This window comes from Poecilia reticulata, linkage group LG19, assembly GCF_000633615.1.
Source record: "Poecilia reticulata strain Guanapo linkage group LG19, Guppy_female_1.0+MT, whole genome shotgun sequence".
NCBI classification, from domain to species: domain Eukaryota; kingdom Metazoa; phylum Chordata; class Actinopteri; order Cyprinodontiformes; family Poeciliidae; genus Poecilia; species Poecilia reticulata.
Window position 1 is genome coordinate 23,074,259 of NC_024349.1, and position 25,550 is coordinate 23,099,808.

Here is a 25,550-nt window from a genome sequence, read left to right on the forward strand (position 1 = left end):
CCGGAAGGCTCCAAAGCATGTGCTTTACTAAAGTGTACATAAAGTTTCTCCGCAACTTTTTCACTTTTTCTTTAAGTATTTTATTGGGTTTATATGTGACCAGAACAATGCAAATACACAAAGAAAATCCAGAGCTATCATCAGAAGTCGCCTAATTAGTAAATACAGAACACATGTGGATATAATATCAGAATAAATTCACCTGGTTTCCATAAATTCTAACATACTCCACAAAGGATTTAATGAAACTTGAAGGCAAAAAAGTCAGACGAACCCCAATTTGCAGCTTGAAGCAAGTTACACAGGAAAACACAGCATCATGAGGAAGAAGCTCTTCTGTTGACCAAAACTGAACTTTTAGGCAAATAAAAGATGTGGTAGAAAAGTGGCAAATCATATATCTGAACACACCATGTCCTTTGTGAAGAATTGTGTTTGGAGGATCATTCTTTAGGAATGATTTTTTTCAGCAGGAAAACAGGAGCTGCTAGTTGGTAGGGAAATTGATGGATTTACATCAATCATGGAAAATAACCCGATAGAGAATAGAAAAGATGATATAGACCGGGGTATAGGTTCACCTTAAACATACAGCCAGAGCTACAATGGAATGGTTTAGATCAGGTATGCTGCTAAACCATTTACAGTTTATAAATCACTAATCGGCCAGACCTCTCAGGTCTTCTAGTTCCTGTCGACTCTGCATCCCCAGAACCAGAATCAAGCATTCAGTTTCTATTCCACTTATCCACTTCTCTGGAACAAACTTCCAGAAAATTGCAAAGATGCTGAAACGATGAGTTCCTTTAAATCAAGGCTAAAGATTCCACCTGTTTAGAGTTACCTTTGGTTCCCAGCATCAAAGGAACAAAATGTAATGTTTCTTGCTTGTTTCATTATTGGTTGCTATATTATGTTTTTATGGTGTGAAGCACTTTGAACTGCTTTGTGACTGTAATGTGCTAGACTAATAAACTTGACTTGATGTGTGGCTGCATGTTGTTAGCGTTTTGCCTTTACAATAAGAAGGTCCTGAGTCTGAATCTCAGCACCGGTTTGAGTATCGCTCAGTAGCCTTAAGGTCTGAAAACCTTCATGGAATTTTTGGCCGGTTATTATATTATTGGTTGTATAACATCTGAAATGACCAACATTATTACATTATTGGCCGTCATTACATTAAGGCTGCTATACAGGTGTCTCTTGTTTACAGGACAGAGAGGTGGCTGTAGGGCTGCACAAATAATGTGAATATATCATCCTCAGTGTGTGCAGCATTCATTTAGAAAAGGACTGCTTGTTGGCTAATATACTCCCATTAGGGATGCAAATAAATAATAATTAAGGATTAAAGTTTTATTAGGTTAGAATTAGTTCCAACTGATTAATAACCTCTGCTTAGACCTTCTTTCACTGTTGTAGTTTGAACGCCATCCAGAAGAGGGCACCACTGGTCATCCTTAAGCGAACCAGTTGAAACAAAAACAAAGATGGCAGGGCCATACCAGAACTAGGAAGAAAAACAGTCCAAGAGAGTCTGGTGCGGAATGCAAAATGCACTTCATGCCATACTGTTTTGAAATACAAACACTCAACAAGCTCCTTAACTCTCACTATGTTTCATTCTTTTTTTTTCCATCCAGCATATACTATGAAAAATGTTGCCCTTTTTATTATGGAAAATGGGCAAAATTTTTCCAAACTGTTCCTTCTTTATGGAAAAACAGGAAACTCAGGTTTTTAAGAAAATGGCTGGCTATCAATTAATTATTCATTGATTGATAAGATCAGTCAACTTGCATCCCTAAGTCCAATTAGAATGTAAAACGCAAGCTTATATTTAGCTGGCAGAGCTGCTCGACAACAGAAGCCAACACCAGACACAAAATGCTCAAGGTCACAGAGTGACAGAAGCACAAATGAGAACTATGACAGGAGAAAACGAGCATATTCGGTAACTGATATTGTCATTGTAATATTTGTCAATATTATAACCGTCGCAAGAGCCCCAGTAGGCTGTTTGGAAAGTCACGGCGTTAAAACCAAAGGAGCAACGCCCATTGCTCTAGTTATGCTAAACGCGCGCACACACGCACACACACATGCGTGCGCGCGCACACCACTCGCAAACACACGCAAACACACATCCACACACAAAGAAAGTAAAACAACTTCAACAATTGCCATCATTCAAGAAGCAACTTGCACTTTAGACTGTAAAACGCAGCTGAAACACAAAACCTCCAGCAGGCAGATGAAAAGAGGGAAAAAAAAGTTGACTTACTTGCTGGGGAGGGGGTGCTGTATCCACTGATGGGAAGTCCTGACAGGGCCGGAGGCGACATGCCCCCCAGCATGTGGGGGAAAAAGTAGGAGTAGGGGGGCATGGGGAAGCCGTTTAGGTGTCCGCCTGGCACCGGGTTGCCCTTCCCAGCCATGATGGGTCGCCCACAAACAGAGCTCAGTGTCGGAATCAACCCCTGGTTAAAATGCGGCCGACCCAAAGAGGAGTCAGTGCGTGTTCCTGGGATGATTTAATCCCCCATAGAAAAGCTCCGTCAGTAGATATTCCAAAGGACTGCCAGGTAAAGGTTTGTCAAATAATCCGCTTAAGGTTAAAAAAGTTCAGAAAACACCTCCTGTAGATGTCAGCAGGACAAAAAAACCTTGTTTGTTTAGTCAGTATGTGTGTCTTTAGGGCTGACTTGCTGCGGACAAAAAGATAAAAAAGACACACACAGCAGAAATATAAAATGCTCTTTTATGCCCCCTTTCTCACGTATTGTTCGACGAGCTAAAAAGGCCTTATTTGCAGGAGGCGTTGGAGGGGCAGGGAAGCAGCACAGCCATTCTTTATCTTCAAGACGAAGGCAGAGAAAAAGAGGCAAGTTGAGTCACGAAGACGAGACTTTGATGGCAGCGCACAGGAGCAGCGATAGTGGTGATAGGGGGGCTGCTAGTGGTTGGGATGCTTTCACAATTCACTCCTCCGCCGTAGAGCTCGCCGAGGGAATGTGCAGATCACATGATGCCATGGAAGAGTTGCTCTCCTTAGTCGGGCCTCTTTGCGGTTGCGAAGCGTCTCCCTAGAAAGATAAATACAAGGAAAAAAAACAGAGAGATCATTTAGTGCTTCAGTGACAAGGTAGAGATCACATCCCTTTGTAGTAAAGTGCCTGAGCAAAACTGTTCCTTTCCTCTGACGCTAATTAATGGGAATGTCTCAGCTGAAATGTTACAAAAACACCCCATCCTCCTTAATTATCTAATGGAGTGTTAAAGTTGGAGGTGTGTGATGTCTCCTTGCAGCTCTGCGTTCGCGCTCATTAACGGTGACAGGCCACAAACACGTTGGGAGGCGAGCCAAAACACAAGCCGAGACGGCAGCACAAAGGCAAACTTTGTTAATTACGCCAGTTTGCGAAAGGTGAGACCCAAGGTGCCGTTCTGGGAAACGCCAGAGCCTGGCTTCTGAATCCAGAGCAAAACAGATCTGTGATCACGGCAGAAAGTGGGAGCAGGACGCAGGGGCACTGACAGCTACACGACCGAGGAGTACAATTATGACAAAACAGGATGTTAGCGTTGCCATACATTCAAGAGTGTGATAGGTTTTTTTGGGGAGGTTGGGGGTTTAAGAGACACACAAGCAAAAGCGGGAGGAATGTGTCTTTGCATGAGCCGGGATGCTCAGGAATGTGGCGCTCTACCGTGAATGACATGGGGACATGGCAGGAGGGGTCAGGTCGGCCTGTTCCCGCTTGCATGGAGCATGAGCGGCACAGGCGTACCACAGGTGAGACGGGTGGAGAATAAAGACAAAGCGAATACCACAGAAACACCTTCAGCTTTGGTTCACTGTAAAAGGAAACGATAAATATTAATGCATTTCCACTTCATTCTGAATAAGGATGCAGTCGTTTTCAGAGAAGTTCATTTTATAGGCTTTGCATTCATTTGAATTGTTATTAATTTGCTCATTATCAAAGATATAAAAGGCCACTTTTCCCACATTCACCTGCTTTGTTTAGGAAATGCGTGCTGAAAGGAGGAAATGCATTGGCGTGAGAGTTTTTACAGTGTATTCTAAAGCCACGAGTCAGGTCTGCTTTGATTTTCTTTTATAGCCCCTATTCTTACCTTTCCAGTCGGCTAATACATCCTATAAATCACCTTTACAGTGTTATAACTGACTGCATGATATAAAATATCTATTACTGTTAGAAAACATTGCCTCAGTGGAGTCTTTACTGCGAATTTCTTCAAAATTAAATGCATCACCATGAAAGAAACGTACATTGAAGTTACATAAAGCCTGATGTGCAGTTGTCTTACAAACATAGCCATATCTTTTATATACCTTTTCACACATATACTAACAAAAACCTTGTTTCAGTTGAGTATTTTTTCTACTACTGCCCTTTTTTAAAATCATCAGGTGAATTTAGAGCCATCAGGTTAGTATTTTGGCTGAAAATGCCAATAAGACAAACAGAGAACTGGTGTGAACCTTCATATGGTACTTTACTGTTGGAGGGGGAGAATTACCCACAGATTGAAACTTGGACAGTCAAGTGTACCGTCATTGTCAAATGTGGAATGGGCAGTTTGGATGATGGGTTACATCTTACACCATTGTGCACTTACACCAGTCGTCCTTCTGCTGTAGTGAACTCATCATCTTATTCCATTTACTCACAGCAGTCAGGCTGAGGAAGACATACCGCAGCAGAAAGTGCCACTGCCAAAGCTTTGCTACACCGCGATCCATCCAGGGTTTTTACATCAAGGTCACTGTACAGTAGATTTTGTACAAAAAAATACAACTAAACTAAATCCTTATTATGGCAGAGCAGTCATAAAATAATGCTAAAAATTTGCTTAACGTTTAAATATCCTGACTTTTTTATATGTATAAAGCTAATTTCTGACATCAAAGTACCTGATTACAAAACAATAATTAACTAAAGAGCAGCCTGAAGGATTCTTTTTCTGTCTCAGACTCTGCACATTAATTAATCCCACAAGTCCTTTTCAGAAGGGCTCTTATTGAAGGAGTTCATTCATGTTTGAAACTAAAAAGTAAAAAAAAAAAAAAAAGAAAGGGCATTTTAACATTTCCAGAAGCTGGAGAATGAACCTAATCACCATGCCAGAGCTGACGATAAAAGCAAAATGGTTGCATTGAGACAAGCGCACACCATGTTGGGAGGAAGCAAGGTAAGACTGATGATGTGAATAATCGGCTGTGAAAACTGCACACGGGAGACTGGAACTGGCCAACGCCGGTAACAAACGCTCCACATCCTCCTTCCAGGCCAAACCGGTCACAACAGCTGCGTCCGTTGAGCCGAGTCTGCCGGTTCTCTGCCCCGTTTCTGCAGAGCTCGGCTGCACACAAATTATCGTTGTGCATTTTCCTCCATCTTTCTCTCTCTTGCATCATCTGGAAGTCCTTACCGCTCTGTCTGAGCACAGTTTCAGCATGTTGGTGACCAAAATATATGGCAGGTTTTTGCCATTGCAAGGCAGTGGAAGTCCGTCAGCAAGACCAAATAATATGCAACAGGCTAACAAAGTTGGCGACAACCAAACACTCTACCAACTAGTCCTTTGTTACTCATTACGATGACTGTGGTAGGTGTTGTGTTATGTTTATGACAGTGTAATGTTAGTCTTATGCACAACTCTTCATATACAGTGTTACTGATTTTATTTCATTTATTTTGTTTTTAATTAGCAAAAAACTACTGCAAAAATGTAATTTTTTTGTGATGAAACAAAATACTCAACTTTTAATAACACTTTTTGGATTCTCTTTAAAGTCACAGTAATGACTAACTTAAAAGCACATTAAGTAAAAGCAGATTTTGTTGCAAAAAAATCTGCTTTCAATTCATTTTCATGTTCAGTTTTCAGAGTAAAGACTCGTTTTTCCCTGTATTTTTTCGATATTTAATTTGCAATGATTTACAAACTGGATGCTGGTCTTTTCATATGGCAAAAGTGAAAAGGGGTATCTACAATGATTTGCAAATTTCTTTAAAATAAAATGTGTGAATACTTTATTCCATCTAAATATTGTATGATTACTAAATTGCTGAACAGGTAAAACATTTTTTTTTATGTATTTTTTTCTTCCTCTCAAAATAACATGTTATTGCTTGCAGGAGCCTTGGACTTGACACTTCAGGCCTAATTACAAACGTTTCGCCACCACTGAAACAAAACGCTGTTATTAGCTGGTTAATTAGTGTGGCTGTACTGTTTGTGTTTGTTTTTTACTCTAACTTGCCCTACTGCAGTACATTTTAAATGAACTGATGGCAACCGAAAAACTGTATCTTTCCGGAGGTTTTAATCTCACACTTTCCCTCCGTTGGGGAAAGTGTTGCTACACAGTTTGAATGCAAAAGATGCTCCTCCATACTTCGTTATTGACTTAAATGCTGCAAGCAGCAAGACCGTTTTTACTGATTGAAATTGGAACATGGCTATTTTGGAAGCTCCGGGATTCCCAGAAACCAAGTTCCAACTTCTGACGTAAATATAACTCTGCAGGGGTGTTTGCAACCAAACTAAAACTATAAATATGCATGTTAATGCGTAAATATAGACTGATTCTCCTCACTACTCTCAGTAGGAGGTGCCTCTGTGCATGAATTTGTTTATTGCAACCAACATTTTGTGCCAAACGAGAAAATACAAAATGTAGAAAGACTTTTTGTTTTGACAGGTCAACCAAAAAACACCATGAACATATTGGAGCGTTCCTATTTGCTGCCATTTTGTGCACACAGAAGAAAAAATATACAGCTGCCAAGCGAGCTTCTGTATTATAAAAATAAACACTTATGGAGCAAAAGCAGCCTCAGATTAAGCAAAAATGCAATGAAGTAGAAAAGTCAAAAAGACCCCCGGGCTTGAAGTCGCATCATTAATGTATTTCCTTTTAAAGATTTAAACAGAATTCTTAGCACTTGCCAAATTCATCTCAACAGCTTCCAAGCAAGGTGGCGCATGGAGGGCGTCTCCTCGGGGGACGGACGCCGTCCCTTACAGTGAGGGGGCAAAATAAAAATAAACAATCTGGGTCAGCTGGACTTAACTCTCTTTGGCATATAGCAGGCAGAGGGAAGGAAAGGTTAGAGGTTATGGGGCATGAGAGCCTGTGATGGGTTATGACAGCAAACACTGAATTAATAATCAAAAAAGGCAGGAAATGGCAGCGCGAGGTCAGGGCAGGCGAGCGCTCCACATGCAAAACGCAGCCACGGGGGGGAAGCTGCAGAACGCATGGCACGCAGAGGAGCTCTGCTCACACACGGATCAGGACATGGGAACATACACACTGATCAGTGTGTGGAGGGATACATGAGCAAAGTTTAAAGGCGATCAGGAAGAAAAAGTAGAACTAAATAAACATGTATTTTCTGTCCTACATTGGTGCACACTGAACCCTAATGCAGCAGATTTCCTTCTGAACAACTGGATCTGAAATGTGTCAGAGGCAGCTGCTGAGCTGGGAGGAATAAAGCATTATTATGTTGACGCCTTCATGTCCAAGATAATGGACCTGTTGTTTCAATATGCAGTGTTTTTTAAAAGTATTCCCCCGGCTCGGTGTTTTGTTCTTTTATTGCTTTTAAAAAACAAAGGTAGTCAGGAACACTGATGTACCAGTGAATGGACCTTCCACACACACAGGTGTGTTTAAACTACAGTCACTTGAGACACACTCACTACATTCCACTCATTGTGAAAATACAAAGTAACTCCCCTATTAAGGAGGTAAATATTTATGAAATCATTTAACATATGTTAGTATTCTTATTTAATTGCCTTCATTCTTTTTAGAAGTCAGTTTTCACTTTGACATTAAAAGTTTGAGTTTTTTTGTCTTTCCTTTGTCAAAAAAAAGTCACATTTTGCTGATCATGACTGATTTGTAAAAGCAATACAAAGTTTAATCATCCAGAGGCGCTAATAATTTTTATAGGCGCTGTAAGAAAAGCTGGTCCAACCTGATGGGAGAGTAAATACAAAGCAAGAACGCTGGAGGCTTTAAATCTTTAACAACATTAAACATACAGTCAGGGCTACAATTAATGATTTCCATCAGAATAAATGCATGGCCCAGTCAAAGTCCACACCTAAATCTGACTGAGCAACTTCACACAGGTGCTTCGACAAAGAGTTGACTCAGGAGGCTTGAATGCATAATCATGTTTCAGATGAAACTGTGCAACATTTTTCTGTCACACAACATTCCTATAGAAGACATTGAGATTCGTAGCAGTAAAACGTCAACATTAATGAGACTTCTTTTGCCAGGTGGTGTGTTCACTTCCACTTCTTAACTCACAACTTGAAATTTTCCCATTTAAGCTTTAGAGAAAAAAAAAATAAGCCAGAAACTCATGGAGAAACCGTCAGTCAGTGAGTCTGGTAGAACGATGTCCCTCCTCAAACGTCACGGCCACCCGGTGTGGACGCGCAGCGCCACACGAAATGGAAGCAGCTCAAGCGCACTGCTCTCCAACATTTATGAGGACTTCAGCGTGGGTTGATACGTCAGAACTGAGATAAGATGTTGCAGGGGAAAAAAAAAACAAAAACACAGTGTGTACAAATGAACGTACACAATCCACACAGGATGAAATAAACATACTCTTAGCTGAGCATACGGGTGGTGTGGGCAGTCACGCATGGTCTGCGTGCTAGTTTTATGCTCTCGATCACACATGCGTATCATCCCTGCGCCCTCAAAGAGGAGTCTTCCAGTTCACTGCATTTACTGTACATTACTAGTTCACCATGGTAGGAGGCGAGTTGAATAACCCAGTGTTTCCAGAGGTGAAAGGTGTTATTGGTAGATTTGGGTTGTTTGACAAGTGTGTAGCACAGGATGTCCCCAGGGTAGTTCAGAACCAAGTGCTACATGGATTAAAATACAGAAATATAAACGATGTTACGTTCTGTCTGCTACGGGTAGCAGGAAAGCAGTAATTATAAGGATAGAAAGTGTAAACGCACAAAACTAGAGTAAATCCTGGGACCACACATGCAATCCAAATACAACACGGCCAAATATGAACCATTTCCTCAAAAACTCAACCAATGAAAACATCCGTCATCTGTCTGGTGCTACTTCAACAAAACTTAACCGGTCGACCATAGCTGTGAGGTGTGAGTTACATCAACACGAGCTTTCACGACATGAACCCATCTGAAACACCCATCTGAAAAACGCCGCCATGTCTCCTTCTGTTCCCCGCTGCTACTGAACTCAACCAGAAAAAGTGTCTGTGCAAAACATCCCCATGTCACCATGTAGCTGACAGTTGACCTTTTTCACATGAAATGTCACCACTTCCTCACATTATCCACGTAGGCATCTGTGAGAGATTTTGTCAGGATTCATAAATTCATACTTCAGTTAAGGTCAATTTATGTCAAAGTCGCAGGGAGCTTGAACCCGAACGGGGGAATTCTCGGCAGTTCTAATTTGAGGTGATCTGCTCAGTTATTCACAAAATGTCATATTCACCAGATTTGAGAGCAGTGCTGAATCCTGTAAGATCGGGATATGTTGGCAATGTCCCAAAACAGAGGGATAGTTGTGATGAGCATTGGGTAAATTTAAATCTGTTACATTCACAAATGCATCATTTTTTTTAATTATACTACTCCATCTTTCATGACACCTGTATTTGCAATATTGTCTTAGCAGTTAACATTTTTATTTGACCCTTTGCAGTTTTATCTTCAGAGTTATTCTAAAGTCAGACGTCATTGGAAAATAAATATATCCTGGAAATACTCTACATAATTATACTAGTGCAGACCAACTTAAATCTATTAAGAGTTGATTTTTTAACTAATTTTAAATAAGTATTGTTAAAATAATTGTCATTCCATCTTCTCCTAAATATATTGAGTTCCAGCTCAAAACCCAAATGAAGTGAATAAACTGATTTTCTAGCTTCAGAAGCTAGCCTGTATTCAGCAGGAGTACACTTTATCTGAGTGGTGGGTGTTCACCTTCTAGATTTAAATACATTTAGAGTTTGGCAGAGCAGCATGAGACTGAGTGCACTTCAGATCTTGAGTTCACATTTGTTAAATGTGTGTTGTAGTTTGAAGAAACAGATTCAAATTTATTCTACTTTTGCTCCAAATGTTGTGAAATATGTATTTTTCTCTTCCTTTTACTGAAAGTTTTAAAATTGTCATTCAAAGAGGTAAAAATCATAAGAAAATAATGTCAACTGCTTCAGACTGATGGGAAATTGTGCTAAAACTGATGTGTATTTTAGCTTTTAATTGTTGTATTGTTCTTTTTCAACATGACAAAAGAATCTGATCTGGTTTAAATGCCGTCTTTTGGAACACAGAGATAAAAAAAATGGTAACTAAAGTGTCTTGAATGCCATTGCTGGGTGAGTTAAGCACTACATAATTACAATATTAGCATACAGCATGTGATAGTAGTCTTTTCTAAACTGCATTAATTAGCATCAACCAGAAGCTTAAAGTAACTTCTTTCAGAATGTCTGACCTCCTCAGACTTCCAGCTCAGCGGTTCTTCCTCCTGAAACGATACAGGAGTCTGACACTGTGACTGAGAGAGCAAAAGGTGGGAGCTACTTTTCAATGCCAGCCCAAGAATGGAGCTGAGAAAGGCTAAAGGGTGCTAAGTGAACATTCAAGGTTGTGAGAATCCTCAGTGGCTTTGCCAAGGCCCCCCCTGCTGGGTGAATCCACTTGTCAGAGGAGCAGGCTGGGTGACATTTCTGCTCACCTCAGAAAGGTCAGCCCTTAATTATCTCAAATGCCAGCAAGCACGGCACCTGCAAAAAATAAACCCGAGGATGAGCACTGGAAGTGTGTGCGTCTGCTTCTCCAGCGCGAAATGAGCCCGAGCGTGTCTGTCAGAGCAGAACCAGACCATCTGCCCACCTGCATGAGCCGTAAACACACAATCCAATCCTGGGAAGGTGCACATTGTTGCAAACAAAGTATAGAGATGCACTGAGAAGTCGGCCGGAGTCCAGAATGTGGTCGGTTTCCAGCCTGGTAAGCCTTTTTTAGAAAATAATTTAAAATCATGTCTTTTCCAGACAGTGAATAAATAATTTCTAAGGCGTTACAGGTCACACAAGCAACATTATTCTTCAGTGTGGACATTGTTACTGAGGGAAAAACACAAAGCTTTTTTCAAGACATTAAAGATGCTCAAAGCTGAAGTTAGACAAGAAGTTGTTTAAAAGGTAGCGGCATGTTTTACAAGACGGGAAACATCTTCAGTTCATTCCAGCTTCGAGTGAGAGCAAGACTTAAAGTAAATAATAGCAAGGCTAAAAAGATTACAAATCTTTTCTTAAAAAAAAACCTTTCCTGCTCTGACACACACACAGTGTGACATCACTTCTGAGAACAATATAATGACTTACAGAAAAAAATACTAAACATATTTTCAGTTCGCTTTTTTTATCTTCTGTTATGGCTCTTGAAGAAAAACTAATCAGCTAAGATCAGAATCAGAATGTAAAACAGCTTCATAAAAGATGCAGAGTGGAAGTTAGTCACGACAATTCTGATCATTCTAAATGTAAAGTTATATAGTAATAGTTGTGTAAGACAAATTAGCGAACCTATATATACCAAGTCTGGTTAACCAAATCAGGAAGAGTGTATTTCTTCTACAGCAAACGGTACCTTCCACAAGGATTGGAATACAAAACAAAAAACAAAAAAAAACCTGAAAACAGCTCCTGGAAAAATAAGCAGACGGATTATGGTGCGACAGATAACAGCAGAATCTCCTAAATATACGACAAACAGCTGAGGTTCATTCTCAGCGGCCCTACAAATAGTCAGCATAAATCAGAGGAAGTAGTGGGGGGAACTTGTGAACTCGAGGCATTGAGCAAGCCTAATTATTTCTGGTCAGAGTGCACTTGGTGACAAAACTCCAAGCATATCTGGCAAGCCATAGACAGCAGTGTTTGCTTTTTGAGCTACTCACTGTAGCTATTCGACTCAAGTCAATATTTGCGGGAGGCTATGGTAACAGAAAGCTCTCGTGAACCGCATAAACACACTCCTGTATGCATAACCCTCACACACTCTTGCACACGCACACACACACGCACGCGCACACACACACACACAAAACAACAAATCTGCCTGGAGAATCCCACTCGCGCTCGAAGGGGACGAGGGAGACAAAGGGCCATAGATCATGTTGTGGACGGCGCGCAGTGAGCTCCTTGTATCTACGTCTCCCCCCCCCCTTGCATTTTTCTCTGATTCTGAGAAAACATTAAGGGCTGGTCCCTATTGTTTACACAGCTGGCTCCATGGAAAAGATTGCTTAATATGAAATATGGAGAGAGTGGAGAGGTGAGAGGGAGACGAGAGGAAAGGGAGGCAAGTGAGAGGGATGTGGTGGGATGGGATGACACTGTCAGGAAAAAGAGAAAAGAGGGCGGCTAACGGGAGAGGTGAGAGCGGGACCTGGAGTGTGGCGGTGCTGAATCAGACGAGGAGCGAACCTGAGGAGGAGCTAAAGAGTAAACGCAGCGGAGAGCAGAAAGCCGCGAGGTTTCAGTGGTGAGGGAGTCATGCCTCCTGTGGTCTGGGGTCTGCAGTGCATGTTGTTCTTTCTTAGTAATCACACACTGCCTCCTCACAGGCAGCTCTGCCTCTTAAGGCTCAGGCAGAAACTTTCAGACACATTTCTTCAACAAAACCTGAAAAAGGTTTTATGAAATTGAAAATAGCATAGTAGAAATCTTAAAAAAAAAAAGAAAAAAAAAAGTCTTAAAAACCCCCCACTGCAGCCCAGAGTCAGGGCTGCAAACTAACTTTCTGCACTGGTATCTAAATTATTCAGTTAGGTTTTCCACCACAACCCTTAACGGGCACCAAGAGTTTTCACAGCTGTGTTATTACCTCAAATATAATATTAAAACGCAACATTTTCTCATTTTCTGTGCAGAATGATCATTTAAGTAGGGATGTAACAATATGAAACATAAGAATTTTTTTGCATGAGTTCATCCTTCCATGGTTTCAGGGGGATTGATGCCCGTCTCCAGCTTTAATAGGAAACTGAGAAGGTCAAAGGGCAACACATACGCACAAGACAAAGAACGATGCATGCACAAACTTTCCAGTAACCAGTTAAACATGCAACATATTCAGTTACCACAGCTATCCATTTAAAAAAAAGTTTAATATATATTCTAAAATATATAATATACAATATATATTATAAAAGGATTATAATAAAAACTTTTTACATTCTTAATTTTTAAAACTTCTATCCTTCTAGTTTATTAGCAATACATTATGTATAATGTTTTAACAGCCACATTTTAAAACAGATTGAATAGTTAGTAATAGTTTTTTTTTAATTGTTCGCATTCTTCAGTAATTACTATGTATTATTTTTATTGCAGTAGTAGTAGTAGTGCTATATTTGCATGTGAAATGAACAGATAACAGCAGTCCCAGTAACACATCCAGTATGTGGTTTGTAGTTTTTGTTTCTTTTTTTACTAGCAGTGATCAACAAACTTCACTGCTTGTGTTTAATTGATGAGCATGTAGAGTTTACGGGTGATGATGACAGTCTGCAGCACGGACAAACAGCGCACCCACCACTGAGACTGCTGAGCTTTTACAACTGGGGAGGATCCAGTTAACTATTTTAACAAGCTTTAAAATATGACATTTGTGAAGGTTTAATGGAAGATGCCTCTCGGTTCATCTGTCTGTGAAAAAAATACAAACCACTGTGGGCTGCGTCTATACCACATCCTGGTTAGTAACATTGCAACTGGTGAAATATCTATTTGTAGAAACGTTATCTGACCTAGCATTAGCCAAAACCTGAGTGGCTGGCTGAGGACTTCACTAGCATCGAGTTGTTTCTTTCTGCACAGACAGAACAACATCCGTGTCTTTTGACAGGGATAGTTGGGAAAATGTTCGGTGAACTAGTCTAACCAACACCGTGCTGCACTAATTAGCTCCCCTAAGCAACTTAACTGTATTGGTTCCTCTTACTTGGATCAGCACCTTGGCAGGTAGGCTTCCTGTGTTCCCTTGTGAACCAATTAGCTGCATTGTTAGGAGCTAACTACTGTGCAGGTCTGAAGTGAAGATTGAAAAACATAAACAAGTCCGATTTTATAGAGTATTGAAATAGTAAACCATGAAGCAGGAAGACATAGAACAGTGGCTGGTGGCCCCAACAACCCTATTAATGACACAAAATCGAAATTAAGCAACTACTCAAAATTAACAAGACTCTTCTATTTAAAATATCACCTGAGAATCAATATGATGCCCCAAAAATCTAATAGAATAAGCTCTTACTATGTTGGTTAAATTATCAGGTTAACATTGTTGGTTGAATAAATGATTAGAGCATAGAATCCAAAGGGAAAACAATAAAAGACATTTTATTTTGTTTATGTTTGAGACATGGCATGTCAAACAAGTTGTGGGCCAAATATTGGTATGAAAGTATACCAAAGTTTAAATAAAAATGCTAGGTTCAAATTTATACAAGTTATGGTTATTTTTTTACTTGACATTGTTTTGAATTTCTTGGATTTGCAGTTGGAGTGTTGACTGACTAACAACTGTTATGTGTGTGTTTGAGTGTTTTAGGTGGAATAAACTAAACCAGTCACCATTTTGAGCTGTACCATCCCTGCTGTGTAAAGTCCTTCTAATGACAGAGCAGAAGAAGTTTTCTACGGAAAGCAGCTCTCAGCTAAATATTCCACAATTCTGCACTGCACCCCTTTCACTGTCACATGACCAAACATATACAGCAAACACAAACAATTAACATCATTTGCTCATAGTTTGCAGTTATACTCATCAGACAGATACCAATATCTGTGAGGACAAATTTTGGAAAATAACAATGTTAATGCCAATGTAATGTGCATCCGTATTTTACATGTTTGTTTAAATGCCATAATTGTGACATTGTTGAAATCTACTGGCCCATGCCTAAACCACAGAGGACATCAATGTTTTGTATGAGGCTACCATTAAGAACCTGAGCTACAATTGGTCAAAAGGACTCCATCATGAAGACTTTCTTTAAAGGAAGATAAAAGAACAACACTTAAATATTTATTTTGTACTTCAATAATGGATCAAATTAGTTGGGCTCCATTATGAGTAAAGGCTATTTCTAAATGGAAGGACAAGTTTGTAATAATTGGAGGGGTAGAGTACCCTTTTTCTGGATGACAACAACATAATAAACTGTTCTGTATGAAAGCAGGGAGCTGAGTGTGCCCTATCCAATGCATACAGTTCTCTGTGTGTGTGTGTGTGTGTGTGTGTGTGTGTGTGTGTGTGTGTGTGTGAGAGAGAGAGAGAGAGAGACTGGCAACCTCAGTCCCCCCCAAAGCCGGTTCCAGTTAGTGGAAGAGGCCCAACAGAAATTAAGTCCATATTCCTGAGAAACTCAAACATACACACACACAAAAGAACATTTATAGTCAAAACACTTAAGCTGCCACACCTCATTATGCATGAACATACTGTAGATATGGGTCCGGACCTTTATATCACTCCCCCCCTCATGAAGGAAACCAAAGACAACCCGCCTTAAGAACAGCTTTTGTTTTTCCTCCAGGCCGCTCACACAATCACGGTGCGTGTGTGTCGGCCTTTATGGCTGTGTCACCTTTGTGTACCTATCCAGGATATCTGGCTGACAATGTTATGTGAAACACTCCAGCACATTCCAACACAGAAGATCCAATGACACGAGCGGATGACGCACTAAAGCACAGGGGCCCCTTCCTGTTTATACCACCACTTGCTTGCTTAAGGATCAAACAAGAGCTGGTCTTAAGAGTGGGCACGCCCTCTGGGTCCTGCAGTCAACCTCAATGTCAAGACCATTTCTATAAAGAAGGGAGAACTGCACACACCAATATACCCATACAATAAGAAGGAGAATTTTCTGTGCAACAGCTATTCTGCAGTGTGCGTTAAGGAACACAAAAGGAGCGTGTTTATGTATTGACGTCTATGTTCTCCAACCGCCAACATGGAGCTTTTAATAAGCGGCCGTCAAATAGTGTATGTATACGGAGGGTGTGTGTGTTTGCGAACAAAAAGCCAGCCTGACTCACCAGAATAAATGTCACTGTATTTCCATGGGGCATGTTACAGTCTTGTTTATAGAGAGCTAAATTCAATTAGCTGAATAATTCACTATTGAGTGCAACTGTGTGTACATCCGTATATTCACACAGAGAGGCGCACGGCTTTTATCATCTGCCCTGGCACAGTCATTTATAAAAGCTTCCAGGACACCAGGATAAACTAGTGATGAATGACTTCATACCACCATATTGAATTATAGGCCAAGGACATATACCTGTGACACACTGTGCTGCTATGTAGCAAACTGCCCCAATGTCTTGCAGAAGTATTCACACCCCTGGATTTTTTTTTTTTTTTTACATTTTGTCATGTTACAACTAACTTAATAAAATACACGTATTTCATTGTATAAAATAATGTATTTTATTATAATAATTTATTTTAAGACTTTATATGATGGATCACCAATTTTGTTTCCTCTCTGACATGTCTGCTGTGTTCCTGTTTTTATACTCAGATCAAAGTACACAACTAGTTACGTAAAAAAAAATAAAATAAATAAAAATATGTTGATGGACATATGGCTACAGGTAAGCTGTGTTTGCCAATTGTCAGACATCTGTTCTGCATAAAATTTAGTTTTGGGGTACCAGGTCTTAAAACAAAATGCTTAAACTCCATATTTTTATTTCTTTTAAAGGGCAGCATTATGTATTTTCCAGGAACACACTGAAAGTTTATGGCACCATAAAAGGTAAGACTTTATTTGAAGGGGTTTGCATAAGACTGACATAATACTGTCACGAACATCATATAACACCTGTCATAAACATGAAGACGTTTTTATGAATGTTTGACTGTTGCCATGAAGTGTCATTCCGTAAATAATGACACTTTTAATGCAAGTTTTAGTACAACTTTGCATTAAAAATGTAACTATTTACCAAATATACATTTACTATATACATTTACATGTACTATATACATTTAATATGACTTAAAATACATTTTACTTTGTAATTTAGCGCCTTGAAATTGGTCCTCTGTCTCTTTAAAAACTTCTACTCTTTCTGAAACTTCACTGTTAGGAAGTCATGATAACATGGCTCTGCTTTTAACCCTTATTGATGGTTTTACCAGTTTTGCACTGAGAAGTAGCTCATTTAATAAGCAGTTCCACCAGGTGTTTGCCAATTGCAGCTGGCTAGTCTGAAGGAGCTGAGTGAGGGAGTCATGGGGGTGGGCTGCTCTGTGTGAGGTGGCAGCTTGGAAACTGCAGGAGCTGTATCTCATAGGTGGCGCTAGGTCCACACATGCATATTTGCACAGCTGAATGGTCGCCATTGAGACTAAAGCATATCTCAAACATGCATGAAAGAATCAAGGAAAATCTCCAGTATGTTTTTTTTTCTGAGTAAATAACATTACGTATTGAGTTTTTTCAGTTGGTCTATCATCTAAAATCTAATTAAACCACATTCCAGTTTGTGCATAACAAACACCTCCATGTGATGTATTCTCTACTGCTTTTAAGTTCTGATTCAAAACAATAACATCTTTAAAAAAAAAAGCAACAGAAGTTGCACACTTTGTACAAACATGTCAAAGTGTGATGAAATGACCATGTCAGCATGCAAGCTGCAGTACGCAGAAGTCACATGGTGGCACACAGAGCTGCTTCCTACTGAGACGTTTTCCTTATTTAATGCCTCTGACAGACCTGGACTCGACATCCCCTTCATGCTGTATGCCATTCTTTCCTCTGGAAAGAAAATACATATTTCTACAGCTCACCACCAATGCCATTAGCTAACTAAGCAGGCCATCAGTAGCAGTATGTGGGTCAGAGTGAGATCACTGAGAGCACTGTCACTATGCGTTTGTGTGTGTATTCATGTGTATTAATGCTTATATAAAACAGCGGGTCAGGGTATGTAGGTCAATCCCGACACGGATGAATACGACAAAGTGGAGGTCAACAGCTACGACCTTTCTAGGACACATTCATTAGCTATCCAACGTTGCGTGTTTGCGTGCGTGCGTGTTTGTGTGTGTGTGTGCGTGCGTGTGTGTGCGTGCAGCTGAGCAATACAAAGGTCATCAGAGAAATGCCAAAGCTGCAAGATTAGGAACAAATATAAGCCAAATGCATCCACAATAAATTGTACATGTAAATCCACAGACCATCTGGAAGTCAGGAAATATGTGAAACTAAGCAGAAAAGGTAAAAACAACAGCTGGATTCTGGATACTGTTTTCTTGTCATACTCTGCCTAGCAACAGGGTCACCAAGAAGACTGAACTCATGATCTATGTGAGCATCTTCATGTAAGAAAGACATGGATGTTGGAAATTATTCTTTTATGATGCCATTGTGCTTCCACTCCATTTTAAATAGTGGGAATTATTTCTGTTCTGTTATGATTAATATAATGTGATTTTTTTTCTTGTTCCACAAATAGAAAAAATGTTTCACAAACTGTGTGTGTGTGTGTGTGTGTGTGTGTGTGGRGGGGGGGGGGGAGGAATCAGCAGAACAGTACAGTAAAGAGCAGTTTTTATGCATGTCTAATTCTAAGGTGCTCCTAATGCCTAAAAATCCTCCAGAGTACTACTTTTTTGTTTTCACAAGTAGAATAAAAAACGCACTCAGTCTTTGTTCAGCATAGAATGATCTATTTCATGTTTGATTATTCTAAGTAATTAAGATTTAAACCAGATATGATAAAACACAGTCCAGCCAACTCCTTAAAATCTACAAACCAGCCCTTTAATTTGGCACTAATAGAAAGCTTCAAAGCTAGTTAGCCAGTCTGATTTTTCTCAGAAAAATGGATTATTGGATTATTCATGGTGGAGGCTTCCTCAATACTTTTTTGCCAGGTCTTATCAGCTAAATTGAAGAATACTTTTTATTAGCTAACTGTGTCACTGCAGCTTTACAACAGGACACATTGTTCTATAATTCAAAATAAGAGTCTCAAACAGAGACACAGTGGGGTGTTAAGTGTAAAACATTCACCATTATATACCAGGCACATCATAATCGCTTTTACAACACCAGACAAAGTCTGACTGCAGGTGTTTTAGGGCTTTTTATTGTAAGATCTCATTACACTCTGACCACATGTCAAGTAAAAAGTGTTATTAACTGAAAGCATTCTCGTGCTTGGGAGATAGTGGAAATAAAAAATGACCTTTATCTCACTGAAAATGTAGGGCAATAAAGGAGTGAACAACTTAGCCCCAAATAAATACAATATTCATACTTATCTCTGATCTGATAGGACACCACCAGCTTGTGCTTCATTAAGTAGCCTAGTGATGTTTGTTTAGCGTCTACTGGTGTTTGTAATTGTCTGATTAGATAGTGACTGAATGTAAACCTGTTAATGGCAGAAGAAGCAAAACATGGAATGATTTATAAGAATTATTTATTCTTAATATGTTAAACAGAGCAAAGTTTACATCAAAGAATGGCAGCTGTATTAGAATGTACCATGGAAGCTCCAGTGTTCTTCAGTATCTTCAGACACAAGCTCATCATTTCCTCATTCACTGTTTGTATGTTACTCTTTAGTCATTAGCTTGGTGGTTGCCCTTTAGCAGTTAGGCTTGAGGGTTACTCAGTGCAGCACTTGTTACCACTGTTCCTTGGTTCAAATCTCAGCATGGGGGCAGCCACTAGCTTCAAGGTTATTCTGTAGTTTCTAGGTTACTCCGAAGCTGTTAGCTTTTAGGTTACTCTTCAGTTGCCATCTTCTAGGTTTTTCTATAGAGGTTAGCTTCAAGCTTATTCCATAGCGGGCAGCTTCTAGGTTATTTTATAGCCACTATCTGCTAGGTTACTCTGTAGCTGTTAGCTTCTATGTAACTCTTGAGCCACTATTTTCTATGTTATTCCTTAGCCACTACTCCTTAGCTGTTAGCTTGCAGGTTAATCTTTAACCTGCAAGTTTTAACCTGTTCTTTAGCCTAACAGCTAAATAACTCTGTAGCTGTTAGCTTGTAAGTTACTCTTTACCTATACACATGTACTAAAAAGTGGTTTTGTGATTATATAATTTCATGTTACTGTACTGGCACTTCTTACTATCCAGGGAATCTAAATACTTTTATCATTTCTCTTATTAGCACAAGAATGCAAATATCCAAAGACTGTGTCCTTTTTTAGCCCATTTCAAAATGCATGGACTCCATAAGCGGTCAGGGCTATCTTCTAATGGTGTAAAAATGTAGCTGGTCTTAATCCTGCTTTCCTTTAAGAGAAAAAGGAATGTGGGAGGAGAGAAAACAGGAGGAATGAGGGTCAAAGAAGAATTTACTATTTTTTGGTCTTTCACATGGCTACAGTCGGATGGTTGAGCATGTGCTGAGTTCAGTTTAGTTTATTTTGGTCATAAGATCCATAATAAACATACCACCCTCCATTAAACAAAGTGCTCATACCACAAACTCTTGCCAAACCAATAAGATTTTTTTTTTACCAAATACTCACTCCCTTGACAGTTACACATCTGTTCATTTTTACTTGGGATTTGTCAGACATTCCTGTATTCTTAAGTTCACTTTTTCTGGACTTCAAACTGCTTCTGAGTACAGGGAAGAAACACGTTTACAGCAAGCACAACTAAGAAAAGAAAACATTTGGTTGTACATGTAGGTTCAAAATGGAGTTTACAGGTGGGTCAGGTGGGTTACACAGTTAGAGAGGGAACAGTTAACAGTTAGATTGTTTTAAAAATGTGCACTGTCAAAACTAGAAGCTTTTTGTCAATTATTGTATTTCTGTTTTATATTAAGTAGATCCTGTTGCACATTTCTATTCTAAAGAAAACATGGATTTCTACTAAATGTGGTCATACTGTGAGAATCTCAGTCATGCCTAGGTTATACTGTTTCAAGTAGTGCTTTTTTTCCCACCAATTGTCTCTTGGCTATCAGCAGTTGAGTATCGATTGGCAAATTGATTGACTGAGGACTAGTTGACAGGCATCACTTGTACTCTTGTATCTGTGAAAAAGATGGCAGATAAAGGACAAAAACTGTCCCTCTCTCTATCAAACACTTTCACGGTGGTGGCAGTGTTGGGAGATTTACAATAGACTATCTTTTCACTGCTTGGCTCAGCCTTAGATTTACTTAGCAAATTGTGCCACCATTCACTGTGATTATTAGATGAAACAGATGCTTTAAAACCAGCAACATTCGACAGAAAATAACTAAAGTGTGACTTCTAATTAAAACAGGAAACTGGACAATCTGACTGGTTGCTTTACTTTGCAACTCCTCTCATTAAAATGTCCTTGAGCATGATGCTACACATTACCTCGCACTTGATAAGAGCATCTGTTTAATGACTTTGAATTAACATGTAAATGAGCTTTAAATGGTTTAGGTGAGACGTTGGCGGGATCACGTTCACATCTTGCGGTGGCATTTTTTTTTTTCCCCACACTCCGCCGCTCCCCGCTGTAAACGCCAAACAGACACTGAGAATTAATAAGCTTGCCCCAAACACAGTGGTGACAATTAGGAACGAAGCTTCTATCCTTTTAATGGACCATTCGGAAAATGCTGGTGGTATTTCAATTAGCGGACAATGGGCTGACATGAAATAATGACATATAGGAACTGTTAAGTGACCTGTGAGAATGAGGCAGTTGCGGCGGCACCTAGCCCTTTAATGGGACAGCATGCTTGAGTGTAGACAATAGAAGTTAATAGGAAATGTGAAATGATGATGTAGCTTCTGTCTAAAAGGGTGAGTGACACTAAGGAATAAAGCTGTTAGATCTTAATGCACTGTTGCCACCAGGATGAATCAGCTCTGCATTTTGTAGGCGTTAATCTGAAAGCTGCTAACAGCATGTAGCCCCCCAGTCAGTCAGTCCCACATTAACCTTGAGAGCAGTAAGGAGGGGGCGGCGGTAGCTCAAGTGACCTTTTTCTTCTATCCTTGCACACACAAACCACCATCACCCTCACATATACAAAAATATATATGACCGACGGCTAACTTGGTGTGTAGTTGTGTGTACGAATGTATCCCTCCCTCTTTGTGCATCTCAGGAGAACCATCAGTGGAATGAAAGCAGTCCATCACAGGCTGCGGTAACACCATAGAAGCTGTCAGCGCTGATATGAAATGACCAAAACCTTTCCTTTTACACCTGGCAACAGGTTCTATGTAGACAGATGACAACAACAATTTAAGCTAATATTGTGTTCGCGGAGCTACTCGTTAGTACGCTGTTTAATTACAATTCAGTAGTTTAATCTTCCAGAGTTTTCAAGCACTGACTAGGACTCTATCTGCTGATTCTTGAATTACTTTCAACACTGACAAGTCTCTACTAAACACGTAAGCTTTGTTTATAGTACACAATCAATATTCATAAATTCATATCTTTTGCTGAACAGACACTTTTGGTGCAAAGATATACTCTGAGAATAATAAAATCATTTAATATTTCTTTAACTTTTTAATAGCAGAAAAAACATAGGGCTGCCATATATATCATCAGCAATATTAGTATTGGCTGATATTAGTCATTTTTTAATAGATCAGTATCGATAAAAAATACTGGGCCAACATTAACAGATATTTATTTCCATCTTGGTTTTCACTGAGTCAAAAGAGTCAAAAGGGTCGTGAAATATGTATAATATGGATGATATAGGTAAATATCGGTTATCAGCCATAACAGTAATATTAATATTAGCTATCACTTTCAGCACGAATCTTTGTAATGGGGATTCCTAAAAAAAAAAAAAAAAATGAGATTCAAAATTTAACTAATGTTTGGTTAAATAAACTTGTAATAGTGATAATTTATACTTTCATCAGGAATAATATTGGGCATTAATGCTAGGGATGTCACTGATATTGGACATCAGTCCGATTTCAGCCAAAAAAATGAGTTTTCAATCATCTACAATCACCGATATAAGCGCTCCGCTCCAGCACTTAGTCCACTCCAGCATTTAGACTATTCCAGCATTTAGTCCGCCTCAGCGTTCCTATCCAGCAGCGTCTGTATCCTGTACACCGGCTCACTGAGAGATAATGAACGAATCAGTTTTCTCATACGTGTTGTTAGCTTGTGTTTTGTATTTTATTAATATCACTGGGTTAAGCTTTTTCTAACATTCCAGAGTTCAAGATAAGTAATGAAAGTACTCATATCAAGTCAATATCGGTATCGGCTGATACGGAAAGCTGAATGTCGCCATCATATCGGAAGTGAAAGAGTTGTATCAGGTATCCCTGATTACTGTAGTGATTAGTGTTAGTTTTATTCAAACATCTCTCTGAAACAATAACATTTAATAAATGTGACCCGATTTCCAACCCTAGAAGTTAAATATATGTGTTATATGTTTTCATATAACCAGAGTTAATTGATATTATATACTTTGCTCAACCTTTGGAATGCGACCATGGAATCTATTTTTCCATTTTTCTATTCGACTTGACACACACATGCTCTCTTAAAAAGGGCTTCTGAGAGTGCAAAAAGCTTTTAAAAAGGCAACATTTGTGCTTGAGTGACCAAAACACTTTCTGAAGCTCTGCCTCTGCCCTCCTCTGCGTCCAGTCCACTCCTAGCACCGCTGTGCTGCTGTGACTACACTGGAGGGATATTTATAGAAAGCCGTTGACAATATCCTCGTCCCTGAATGGGTGTAATCGTATTATGCTGGAGGTGCTAAAAGCCTTAAGTTGGGAAGGCAAGTCATTGGAGGAAAAGGGCTGAGACACACAAGCTCCGTTCCCTGGGAATCTTAAGAGCAAGAAGCTTAGAGGCAGAGAGAAAAGAGGGAATGAAGACAAACAGACATATACAATCTGAGCATGAGGGGGGAGACTGAGAACAAATGGAAGGAGGTGGGTGGTTGTTGTTGTTGATGTTGACAAGTCAGGAGGTGACGGGGAAGAATGAATATGCAAATTAAGTTCTTGGTTGTGATTGTTGCGTTGACTGACTTACGTGGAGGCTGAAAGCTGGGTGGTTGTGACGGTGTTTGGTATCGGTGGCTCTGAAGCTTTGAGCCGGTCACGGCGATGATAGATGAAAGACTGAACTTTAATCAGAATGGCGCCTGGAGCATTTTCAGGGAGGTAAACAGGTTAATCAGTCAAGCCCTCCCTTCCATCCTCCCCTCCGCCGTTCTCCTCCACTCCTTCCTCTGCACATGACCACTTCTGACATTGGCACGCCATTCGTCTATTTCCCATCAGCACCTCGCTCTTCTCCTTGCCTCTCCCTCCCCCCCTTGCCTGTCACATGCCCCTCATTCCCTTACGCTGCCTTCCACCTCCCGGTGAAACCAGCCAGGAGGAAGTACAAACCCCCCACCTCCGACTTAAATCACACCATCAGGCATATCCCGCGATCTTATGAAGGGGAACTTCAAAGCATTCAGTTCGCTCCATTTAATATCTAACAGCGTCATCCACCATAAAGCGATGAGGTGGGAGGAGAGCATTCAGCAAACGGAGACTGTTCCAACACTCTCACATCCCTGCGTTATTGCTCTTCCACTAGCTGGCATCACGGGAGGTAGATAACCTGTGATCACTTCATATCTTCACACCCTGTCAAAGAAGCACGGTGAAATCTAATGAAAAGAGAGAAAATAGCTGCATTATCTACAACTTCCACTATAACAAGGGCTTACTTATCAAAGCACCCCATCTGAGAAGCAGCACAGTATGATACTAATACAGGAATATGTGCATTTCAATTCCATCCATTTAACAAAAATAACAACAAGTCATTTCAATGCACTTTACAGTCAGCTCGAATTCAAATACAGTTACACAGAACCCGGTTCAGTTCAGATTCTGTGAAGATCAATTTAATTCTATCCATTTCTAATTGGAAAATTCAGTAGGTTTCCAGAATCAGTTTGATGTTTTTCCCCCAAATTTGAGACATCCTGGACATTTTGTAATATGAATATTAAGTATTGTCACTTGAAGGTTCCACCAATAATGAAACAAAAATGATTCATTCTTATTTTTCAATTGTTGTATCATCACTAGTCTTCTCTGGCATCTGGACTTCAGTGAACCAGTTCAGTTTAAAACTCTAGCACTCTTGTGTTTTTAAAGACGTGTAAATAAGGCTTGGAGAATCCCATACCGCGCTGTCAATGATCTTCAGTACTTTTATTTAGTTTGTGGAGAAACTCCAGAAAATTGTGTTTTTGTGCTTTATTTATACAAACTAGAGGTGACTAGATAAGAGCTACCCAGCTTTTATCGCTTCGCAAAAAAATTTATCGGCACAGAAGTTTGGCTACATCGAGGCTCACTGCAGTAAAAAAGACATATGGAGGATCAGATAGCAGGTAAAGCAGCGCACAGCTACAAACACTCACCCGGA

At 39.8% G+C, this 25,550-nt stretch overlaps 1 protein-coding gene across 1 annotated transcript in view; it reads right to left on the minus strand.

The window, feature by feature from the left end:
• raraa (retinoic acid receptor, alpha a) overlaps positions 1 to 25,550 on the minus strand; it is a 169,035-nt gene that overhangs the window by 99,157 nt on the left and 44,328 nt on the right. Inside the window, exon 4 of the mRNA XM_008437856.2 lies at positions 2,285 to 3,086. Coding sequence (XP_008436078.1) covers positions 2,285 to 2,438 — 154 coding nt within the window. The 5' untranslated portion in view covers positions 2,439 to 3,086. The remainder of the gene's footprint in view (positions 1 to 2,284; positions 3,087 to 25,550) is intronic.